Below are 11,578 nucleotides of genomic sequence, written 5' to 3' on the forward strand. Positions count from 1 at the left end.
GTCCCGATAGACGCAGGCAAAATCGGCTGTACGGTGTTGCACCGATTTATTAGGCGCGGCGCCTGAAATGGAAAGGCGAGAGAGCACGCCAAATATCAGCGAAAATGGCTGACAGAATCAAGCGCGCGCGGCCCGGGGCACGTGTTTATGTCGTCGTCTTCATGCTAGCCGGCTGACCAGGAAACGCGGCACGTATCCATCACTTAGAGATTGTACCAAGTGCTATAACCGGTACACACTTTAAACAGGGGATTGCCCAGCTCAACACACAATCCACGCGACGTTTTATACATATACGTATTGCTTTCTGCCTGTTTTTGTTCATTTTCTTTTGATGTATAGTTTACTTGCTGCCTTCTCTAACGCTGTTCTTACACGCACCTCCTCACAGGAGGTCCCCCCGACAGTTTAACTACAGGACCTCCTTCTATATTACTTGTACGCACTTTCAAAAACATGTGAAAATACACTTCAACTTCAACTTCTTTAAAACAGCGCTATTCAAACTAGCTTTGGTTTCCTCCGAGCTAGTACGATAAACAGGCTGTCTGCACAAAAAATCCTTCAGTTGCCAGAAACAGCACAGTGCTTCTTATTTTTGTCTGCCCAGTCGTTTCGAAACGACCCCTGCAATTAAACACGCCACAACTAAAGAAACAGACAAAGTGAGAGAGAAGGTTCCTTGTTGTTACGTGTAATTTACACGCACCGCTTTTGATGTCAGCACTTCTCTATTACACGGCAAGCAATGTCTAGTCGAGAGTAACAATAATATTGCGACGATGGTTCTTTTCCTCATGAGATTTCGTGGAATTTTCGCCCCCCGTGCTAACTGGGCGAAAATGGGCCCGTCCGGTAAAATCATTCGACTTCCACTGAAGTGAGTGAAGCTGGCACATCCTGGGCGCTCCTCTTACTCGAGGAACGAATCAGGGACGCGACGCGTTCCCCGTACGTGCCGATGCTGGTGGCGAGGGCCGGCAGGGGCGCGCCACCGCCGGGCACCAAGGTCAGTGAAAGGGCCCGGCACGGACTCTCTGCCGAGGGTCGCCCGAACGAAGAGACCACGGTCGCTTCGCCACTTGACGGTATCTTCGAGAAAGAAGCTACGACGGTAGGACCTGGGAGATCCTTTACGACCAGCGGTGACGTAGGCATGAGGACGATGGGCCTGGGGACCACGATCGAGACCCCTTTCAAGGCGTTCCGGTCCGGCTGTAGCCTGGTGGGGAAGTGGGCGCCATCGCCCAGAGCCGTGAAGACAGGCAGGAGCCAGAGGGCCTTGCGCCGACCGAACACCTCGGCGAAGTTGTCCTGCCAGCCGACGTCGAACGAGTCCCTGCGCCGCAGGAGCGACACACGAGAAACATTTCGACGTGTCAGAAATTTCGTGCCCATGCATCTTCCGCCACGGTAAAGCGTGAAACACAATCGCCCATTGTTGGATAGTCGGCACACACACGGTGCGGGGACGACAGATGAGACCGGCGCTGGGGGCTAAACCGTTTATTCGTCCGAGTTAAGCATAGTGAAGGGAGAGGGAGTTGGAAGAAGGAAAGGGCGGGGAAAGACACATGACGCCCAGTTGATAGACACACGCCTGGCTCAGGCGGCGGGAGATAACACAGCTGACGATTTAGAACACCCATGTATGTACATACAAAGGAGGACCTTTGCGGACCCTCTACGGTACTAAAAAACTAACCCAGAATGATGTATTTGAATAGGTGATAGCCACAGTCGACGAATTCTGATGCTGATAAAATACAAAAAAAAACATACATGGAGCATTGGGTGTACAAAGAAGTCGGCCTGCGTCGGTAGAATATAGACTCCTGTTTACAAATATAACATCGGTAGCTGCTGCAGTTACAGCAATATTACTTTTATTAAAGCCTGATGTTTCCGAGGCTAAGAACGGGAATGACATAATTTAATTTTCCGCATTGTTATTCTTGACGTCACAAACTGTAGACAACAAAGCCGAATTGGGTATCTTGAGCGGACATCTACAAAAAAAAAAAAAAGAAACACAAGAGTTAAATTTCGCCTCTCCATCTTCTTGGCGAACTGATGGAGACGAAATAGTGATGTTCTTTTGATGCGCGAGCCGAGAGGACGATCTCGACTCGCTCCGATGACCGACGACCGATGCTTGGAGCGGGTGAGGGATGAGGACTGCCTTGCTTGCTGGATATTAGGTTTATTTACATTATTTACAAAACTCCAACTTTACATCAGGTCAGAGTGACGGTTACATTGTCACTCTGACAGCAGCAGCCTGTTCGGCCGAGATCGATACTAAACTAGATCCCCTCTCGACCGACCCTCGACAAAACCAAACACTCCGGTTTTGATACAAAAAACCCCGCCTCCAAGAAGGGGGCGTACAAGAAAGAGAGAAAAAACCTTTCAAACAATTAATAGAAACCATTGATTGGCCACAGGAACCAGCCAATCACACACATGTCCCCACCTGCGGTCACGTGACCTAACACTCTCTCTTACACACTCATAGTGCGTTTCCTACGCACGCTGTTGCACCCGGCCAGAAAATACAGGCCATCTGCGGCCTAAAGTGAACCATCCATTACGTTCAGCGGGCGGCATCTGCACAAACAACAGCCAAGCCGAGGGCCCGGAGCGGTCCTCGTGCGGCTGACCTCCCTCCGCGCGGCGCCTCCCGCGACGCCCGCGTCGCGGGACAATGAGGGTTGCTAATTCCCTCCCAGACTAAAGGGGCGCCGCCGGCCACCTGAACAGACCACGGGGAGAGACGCTGCCAGCCGAGGCGACCATCGTCGAGGCGAACGACCCGCCGACGAAGAGCGCCCGCCGCCGGAGTCGAAGATTTTCCAAACTTACACCGCGCGCGCTTTCAACACTAAGAGATACGATAATCTGGCTTCCCGTCAGCTTGTTATGCCGCATGACCATGCCACCTTCGACGCGACAGAGGTATTCAGGCTAATCGCCCCCATCCTTTGACACACAAAAGGGCGGGCACAACCGCTCTGCGCGGCTCCGAACTTGGCGTCCGTGCGGCTACATGAAAGGGACACGGGAAAGTAGCTACCAGCGGAGGCGACGCCAATACATGGGCCACCGGCGGCCTTCATTAATTAAATGAGGAGCCCGAACTTAACACCTCCGCACTAAGAATGTTGTCCGTACACTAGCTGTACGTACAACATTAACTCTCACTGCACGTTATGCCGCACTGCAGAGCAAGAACTAAACAAAACGCGCTCAAGCCGTTACGCGAGTACACTAAAAAAATACAATACAATACAACAAAAAAAAATTAACCCGCTACACACCTACCCAAACAGCACAACGCGCCGGCCAACTGCACCAAAAACGGATACAACACGGCATACTCAGTGCCTTTGCCTAGCCATGGCTTGCGCAACATCAAACAATAAACGAAGACGCTCAACTACAGGGCCCGTGGCCCGTGAGAACAAACTTGTGGCACCCTCTACCATTAAAGGCAACCAACCCCACGAAGGGTATAAATGTTGCAACTTGACAACTGGATGAATGACACCATCCATCCTTAACCGTTCAGCGCATGTAGGAACATTCTTTCACTCTAATGAAAGAAAAAAAAAACAACACCCGAACAAAACCCAAACGTACCAAAAGAGGCTACTCCTGTACAAATAAAAAAAAACGTTTAAGGAAGTTCAGCGCCTCTTCACGCACTCGCGGACGCGTGTTCTTTCGGAATGCGACACAGATTGTTCGTCCCGGTTGCGGTTCGCTTGTTGTCCACATGCGATGCACTGAAAGTTCATTTCTCAGTACTTCAAACACTAGTTCGCACACAAGCGCCACAAGGGGGCCCTACTTGCACATTCCATGGCCCACCATGACCACATGCCAACGGGCGCAAATAAAGGAATGCACTCGCCATTGTACCCAGAGGTAAACTCCCTACCGTGCTGTAACCGCGGCTCTGCTTCACAAGAAGACAGCGTTAAAACCGCCAAACTACGCTGCTCGCAAATTACACGCCTTACGACAGCTGAACGCAACCAACACATGCACACACAAAAAGAAAACTAACTACAAGGGGGAGAACGACAGTAGAGGTAAAACTAACAATAATCCTCATCTGGGCGAACCCTACACATAAAAAAAAACAAAAAAAACGCAAAATGCTAACAACTAAGTGTGCGGCAAACAACACTGACCCGTTCTGCCTAGCACTGCACACTATTCAGCGCAACCCCCCTTCCACGGCGGCACACACCGACCGTCGCACGGAAACTGATTCCGTTTCGTGCGCCACCAGCTGATTCTACACGAACCCTGGTTTGGCTCGTGGTGTCCTCTGCTCCCGGGAGAGAAGGAACACCCTACCCGGCGGTAACGCGTACGACGATGTCGCACCTGCGCCGCCACACCTGCCCCCGCATTCCGCGTTCTTGGGCCCGTCTGAATTGCCCTACGCGCAAGACGCCGCGGGCCGCCTGCACTTTCATGCTTTGCGCACGAAAGCTCAACAATTGGGCGCGCCGTTCCGCTGCCCTTGCATGCCCCTTGTGCTGCCTCGGCGACAGACGGCTGCTCATTGTTCGCCTCCACAGAAAGAAGTTCGGCAGCTAAGACATCTGCCTCGCGAGATTCCACGATCTCATCGGTAGCAGTGGGAATGCTACGGTGTCGCTCAACAACTGGGGTGGCTTCGGCCACCTCCACTACATTCCCACTCTCCTCATCCCGTGGCGCTCGAAGCGCCCACGAGGGAACAAACACTGTAAAAACATTGGTATCGTCTTCGAGTCTACCAATCCTGCGAAGCTTCGCTTTTTCGTAAGCGATCTCCGCTCTTCCTTGCGCTAATTGAGCACTGAGCTCCTCAGCCGTCCACACGGACGGGCTACCCGCGCCCCCGCTACCCGCTAGCCTTGCTTTTTCCAAAGCGTGCTGGGCATTTTTGAGAGCTAACTCCGCTCTCAACTCCTCAATCTCGAGCACAATGGCACTAACCTTTCGGTCGGTGCCGCGACATCCCGTTAGCATAGTGGCCATGGTAAACCCGGAGAAAGCAAGTCAGGGCCCATCTGTGCCCGCTCCGGGTTCGGCCGGGTCGCAGTGTCGCTGGTGCAGCAGCTCGTGGACCCGATGCGCCGCTCTCGCCGCTGGGATGGGGCCGTGCTCCCTGGGCCAGAGCCCCCGAGGCCTCCCGCTGAGGTGTCGCCCCGTTGAACCGCGGCTTACGCCGCCCTGGGCCGAAGCCCCCGAGGCCTCCCGCTGAGGTGTCGCCCCGTTGAACCGCGGCTTACGCCGCCCTGGGCCAGAGCCCACGAGGCCTCCCGCTGAGGTGTCGCCCCGTTGAACCGCGGCTTACGCCGCCCTGGGCCGAAGCCCCCGAGGCCTCCCGCTGAGGTGTCGCCCCGTTGAACCGCGGCTTACGCCGCCCTGGGCCAGAGCCCACGAGGCCTCCCGCTGAGGTGTCGCCCCGTTGAACCGCGGCTTACGCCGCCCTGGGCCGAAGCCCCCGAGGCCTCCCGCTGAGGTGTCGCCCCGTTGAACCGCGGCTTACGCCGCCCTGGGCCAGAGCCCACGAGGCCTCCCGCTGAGGTGTCGCCCCGTTGAACCGCGGCTTACGCCGCCCTGGGCCGAAGCCCACGAGGCCTCCCGCTGAGGTGTCGCCCCGTTGAACCGCGGCTTACGCCGCCCTGGGCCGAAGCCCACGAGGCCTCCCGCTGAGGTGTCGCCCCGTTGAACCGCGGCTTACGCCGCCCTGGGCCGAAGCCCACGAGGCCTTCCGCTGAGGTGTCGCCCCGTTGAACCGCGGCTTACGCCGCCCTGGGCCGGAGCCCACGAGGCCTCCCACTGAGGTGTCGCCCCGTTGCCGTTCAATCGCGGCTGCTGCCGCACTGAGCCGGAACTCACGAGGCCTCCCGCTGAGGTGTCGCCCCGTCGATGCTTGGAGTCTGGCTCGTCGTTAGTCGGAGCCGAACCTTGCGTTGAAGGAGTCTCTCCGCAATGCCCCACCAGCTCCAGCCGATGGTCGTGGTCATCCTGTCGACTGCGCCAGTTAAATTTCGCCTCTCCATCTTCTTGGCGAACTGATGGAGACGAAATAGTGATGTTCTTTTGATGCGCGAGCCGAGAGGACGATCTCGACTCGCTCCGATGACCGACGACCGATGCTTGGAGCGGGTGAGGGATGAGGACTGCCTTGCTTGCTGGATATTAGGTTTATTTACATTATTTACAAAACTCCAACTTTACATCAGGTCAGAGTGACGGTTACATTGTCACTCTGACAGCAGCAGCCTGTTCGGCCGAGATCGATACTAAACTAGATCCCCTCTCGACCGACCCTCGACAAAACCAAACACTCCGGTTTTGATACAAAAAACCCCGCCTCCAAGAAGGGGGCGTACAAGAAAGAGAGAAAAAACCTTTCAAACAATTAATAGAAACCATTGATTGGCCACAGGAACCAGCCAATCACACACATGTCCCCACCTGCGGTCACGTGACCTAACACTCTCTCTTACACACTCATAGTGCGTTTCCTACGCACGCTGTTGCACCCGGCCAGAAAATACAGGCCATCTGCGGCCTAAAGTGAACCATCCATTACGTTCAGCGGGCGGCATCTGCACAAACAACAGCCAAGCCGAGGGCCCGGAGCGGTCCTCGCGCGGCTGACCTCCCTCCGCGCGGCGCCTCCCGCGACGCCCGCGTCGCGGGACAATGAGGGTTGCTAATTCCCTCCCAGACTAAAGGGGCGCCGCCGGCCACCTGAACAGACCACGGGGAGAGACGCTGCCAGCCGAGGCGACCATCGTCGAGGCGAACGACCCGTCGACGAAGAGCGCCCGCCGCCGGAGTCGAAGATTTTCCAAACTTACACCGCGCGCGCTTTCAACACTAAGAGATACGATAATCTGGCTTCCCGTCAGCTTGTTATGCCGCATGACCATGCCACCTTCGACGCGACCGAGGTACTCAGGCTAATCGCCCCCATCCTTTGACACACAAAAGGGCGGGCACAACCGCTCTGCGCGGCTCCGAACTTGGCGTCCGTGCGGCTACATGAAAGGGACACGGGAAAGTAGCTACCAGCGGAGGCGACGCCAATACATGGGCCACCGGCGGCCTTCATTAATTAAATGAGGAGCCCGAACTTAACAACAAGGTCGTTGGAAGGGTGCCAAACATAATTGGAAAAGTTTTAACTATTACATGTATTCGAAACTTATTAAGCGGCCCATTGGGCTGAAAAGCCGGGGCCGACGTATGCAGCAGCTAAACAACTTCTAAATTGGCCGACAGCCTAATGCGAATAAAAGAAAACTAATTGAGCGGAAAATACAATTGGATAAAATTAGGTGAAGTTTGAACCCGGGGCCGCAGGAATGGGAGTCGAGCACCATTCACCACACCAGTTTGACTCTATGACTAGGTCACTTAAGGGTCGCTTAGTACATGCGCCGTGGACGTCAGCTTAGAATGCGTCGGCAACCGATACGTGCTGTTTGCGGTGCAAATACTTGGAAGCTATTTGGCCCTTTCCTTTAGGCTCAACACTAGGTGTCGATGCGTAAATAGGCATGGCTGCATACCCACTCATGTGGATTGACCAGTGACGATGACAGCTGATGTAAGAACCTGACAGCCGCTCCATCAACTCCGATTTGGGTGCAGCTCCATATACCCACCAACAAAATCTCGCATGCCCATTCGAGGAATCACCCAGTGACGATGACAGCTGTCGCGGAAAGCTCGCGGCCGATTCACCAACTGTTATTAGCGGCGACGTCAGCATACCCGCCCGAAGAAACACTTTGTGAAACTCAATTGGCCAGTATCGCTTTCACGTTCGTAACTCAAAAGAGGTTCATGGAAGTAGCCGGGCATTTCTGGTCGATAGAAGGTGTCGAAATTTTCGCAACAGCTCATCTATGCGTTATCGCAACTAGATGCGGCTACCGTCGGCGCAGTAAAGGTTTCTGCTTGGCGCATCGGTAAAAACGATCCTCCTTGGCGTACCCAGTCCGTCGATCCATTCCACGTTACGAAGACCTGTTACATGGGGTGATAAACGAATGCAGCTGTGTATACAACAAAGGTCGAAGGTATGTACTTTGCTAGCAGACTATGCACACGTGGTATTTTTCGCTAGTTTTCCTTCAGCCGCACCTTGCTTACTTTATGCTATCTTGATAACCAACGCATACTCAACACATGATTATCAATGTATTTTCAGGGAGTTCTTGCATACGTACAGTTTGCCCACTGCAACCGAACGTGCTTGTGTCCTCAAGCGTGGGCTTAGGGCTGTCCCCGCCTTTCCGCTGCTAGATAAATGTTCGGTGGAAAGTCTTCACGGACCCGCCGCGTTAGCTCAGTGGCTGAAGCGTTGTGCTGCTGAGCACGAGGACGCGGGTTCGATTCTCAGCAGCGACGGCAGCTTTTTTTATGGAGCCTAAAAGCAAAAAACGTCCGTGTGAACGAGATTTTGGCGCACGTTGAAGATCCCCAGGTGGTCGAAATTAATCCAGAGCCTTCCACTACGGCGCACCTCATCGACTGCGCTGCGTCGGCGTATTAAACCCTACAATCAATCGAAAAGTCTTCACGTATAGAAAACGATCTGTTCCTAAGTTCATGTCACTTTATTATAATATGCGTTCTAGCCTCCGGAAAATTACTGGTCATTCATTTTGCATTCTTCTAGTATTGCATTCTTTTTTTGTGTAGGCGGCGACAATGCTGCGTGTTGAACAACCCATCGCTTTTCACTAAATTCCACGTTTTGCGAACTGATCTCTACACTAGAGCACTTATTTCTTCGCATAGAGATAAACTCAGTTTTCATGCAACCAGGTCGTATCATATGATGACGCTCCTCCTCTGCTGTTATACTGCATTTATTGGTAAGTGCCACCACCAGTGCCACACTACACTGCCACCACCCCCAAACCGGATGTCTATGTGCATATCGCGCTTTTCCCCAGTTTTTTCGTGACCTCTGTACCAAGTCATGTCGAAGTTAACCAGAATATTCTTGTTGTAGCCAATATTGATGATAGTCACAGGAATGGCCAAGCTTGAGAAAAACCTTGGGGTTAGAGAAGGGCTCTAACGAAGAAAACCACTGATTGTCGCGGCTCGTTCATTGAACTCCAGAGATGATGAAATGTGTACTACACATAGAGAACAGCAACATTACCTGGGGTCCTTGAAGACCGCCGGCCTGAGGCCCTCGAGCGTGGTGACGTTCGTGGCGACCATGCTGAAGTGTGTGTACAGGAAGCATGCCAGGAACAGGCCCAACACGACGCCGAACACGTACAGGAAGGTGGCGTTCAGCGTCAAGTCAGACGAGGCGTGGTTGGACCAGGCGGCCGCGACGTGTTGCGTGGCGCTGCCCACGCCGAACACGCACAGCGCCACGATGTAGAACAGTGTGAGCAGGAAGAACTTGTAGGTGCTGAAGCTTACGCAGTTGTTAAACCACACGCAGTGGTGGTCCATCTTTGGGATGCACCTGCGCCTCGCGTTAGAGAAGTAGAGCAAACAATGAAAATGTTAAAGAGGCATGTACGCCTCAGCGTATCGATACCAAAAGCTCACGCCCTGGTTGAGTTCTCAGAACACGATAACGACCTTGGGCGCTGCGCGAAGTGCACGCGAACTTCATCACGACCCCGGAGCACTGTGATTAAGGCAGTGAGAATTGGGGCATTGACAGCATGACACAGCCAAAAAACCGCAAGTGGCTCTGTAGCCCCTCCAGAGGAAATGTTCGGTTATGGCCACACCGGAAATAATAATGTGTAAGCCTGATTTTGGGCTCCCCCAGCACCAACCTTGAAATGTCCTGCATTCGTACAAAAATGAATAACTAGCGGAGTTGATAAGTTATCGTTAAAATGCCCAGTCATGCGTACAGCCATTTCCGCCAGGGCTATACAAAGCCGTGAGTACGGACCCGAACCTCGAAAAAATGATGGCTGCTTGTAGTTCACCTCTTGCACTGCGAGCAGTGGTGTGTCCTGTCCGGCTTGAGCAGCCTGCAGCCCTCGCAGTAGCGCACCCCTCCGTCCGCGTTGCGGGTCAGCACCCCTCGGTTCTCGGCCAGCAGCTCGAGGAACTGGCGGCGTGCTTTATCATTGGCGCACTGGCCGAGCAGCCGCAGGTCGGCGTCACTGAGTGAGAAGGAGGGCGGAATGGGTGCGGTCATGGTGACGGTCATCTGCAGGAAGGACCAAAGGCACAGCAGCAGCAGCACGTGGAACACGCCGCCGAAGGCCAGACGCTGGACATCATCCTTGAGGAGCGAGCCGCAGAACACGTACACGTACACGTAGTAGGCCCAGCCGAACAGCGACGAGCCCAGGGCCACGGGGATCCAGGCGACCAGGCGTGACTTGGAGCGGCGGCGCGACCTGCGGTGTTCACTCGAAGCCGCCATCGGGACCTCGGAGACCCTGGTTGCTTTCGGGATGGCCGAATGCCAAGTACGATCGCGATGATGATGATGATGGTTACTGTCATGGCCCACATAAAACCGCGTGCACTTTTACAATGGGATGGGTAAATTATAATAAGGTTTATTCACTCGATTAATAAATCAAACTAAAAATAAACAAAAGAAATGGAAGTATAAATAGTGAGCAAAGAATTGGTGCAAGTACACAAGGAACGGACAATAAACGAAATATGAACTTAGCGTCAAGTGTGCAGCGATAGCGGCTGCTTTGGTGGGCGTGGTGCCCCATAATGATAAGCAGAGAGCGAGCAAGAATGGTCTTTAATGGCAGTGGTGAGGTTAGCGTGGCAGAGGCACCTAGCTTGCCACACCAGATATTAGAAGAAATGAAATTGATGAATGGATGATGATGACTATCGTGACAATGTTCGCTCTCTAATGAAGCCTTATTTAAAAGTCTGATCAAGTCCTGTACCTCGGAGTAAAGTAAATAGAGCTGTGCCACTCGGGAAGCTCGTTTAGGGTTACACCACGGGACTAACACGTCAGTTCGCGTTAGTCTTCTCGAAGGCAGCTGCTGCAGGGACACTAGGAGGGATGTCGTAGATACTGTATATCGCGCGTTCGCAGATTACGTGGTTCAAGTCCTTCCGCACTGCACAAAGAGTGCATAGAGGGGGAGTGGCCTGTTTCAGCATGAAGTAATTTTTAAGCAAAAAACTTTAAGGCAGGGGTGGGGATATCCTGTTTGCGGGTAATGCCGGGCACTGCGGTCGTGATTTGCGGAGGCAGGAACATCAACGGTGGTTGTGGAGACGGCTGGCTGGTAGTACAGTGGTAGGAGGTGTTGCAGATTAGTGGCTGCGCCGAGGCCTAAGGGATGACCTTACTGCCGTTCTACGAAGCGCAATCGCCCGTGAAGGAGCTCCTGCGCGCCAAGGGCTATTGGTGCCAGCCGTCGACGCTCCACTAGCGGTACCACCGTGGAAATGGTCTTGGGCACTCCAATGCGCACCCTGAGGCCTTGTGCTTGCACACTTTGCAGAGATCGTTTTTGTTTTTTGACAGGGGGTCAAGTGTACAGGGGACGGGGGTACAGTGAGGCTGTAGCAT

General features: G+C 53.7%; 1 protein-coding gene across 1 annotated transcript; it reads right to left on the bottom strand.

Annotated features, from left to right (window-relative positions):
* Positions 1-675: 675 nt before the first annotated feature.
* On the bottom strand, positions 676-10,581 carry LOC144177820 (palmitoyltransferase ZDHHC15A-like). Its single transcript, XM_077705403.1, has 3 exons — positions 10,002-10,581; positions 9,203-9,520; positions 676-1,339 (listed from the first exon to the last, which is right to left on the bottom strand). Exons 1-3 carry the CDS (start codon positions 10,445-10,447, stop codon positions 862-864), a joined length of 1,242 nt encoding a protein of 413 aa, XP_077561529.1. The 5' UTR covers positions 10,448-10,581; the 3' UTR covers positions 676-861.
* Between the last annotated feature and the right edge of the window lie 997 nt (positions 10,582-11,578).

The sequence above is a fragment of the Haemaphysalis longicornis genome, unplaced genomic scaffold (genome assembly GCF_048455015.1).
Source record: "Haemaphysalis longicornis isolate Haplotype H1 unplaced genomic scaffold, Haemaphysalis longicornis Haplotype H1 scaffold_319, whole genome shotgun sequence".
NCBI classification, from domain to species: domain Eukaryota; kingdom Metazoa; phylum Arthropoda; class Arachnida; order Ixodida; family Ixodidae; genus Haemaphysalis; species Haemaphysalis longicornis.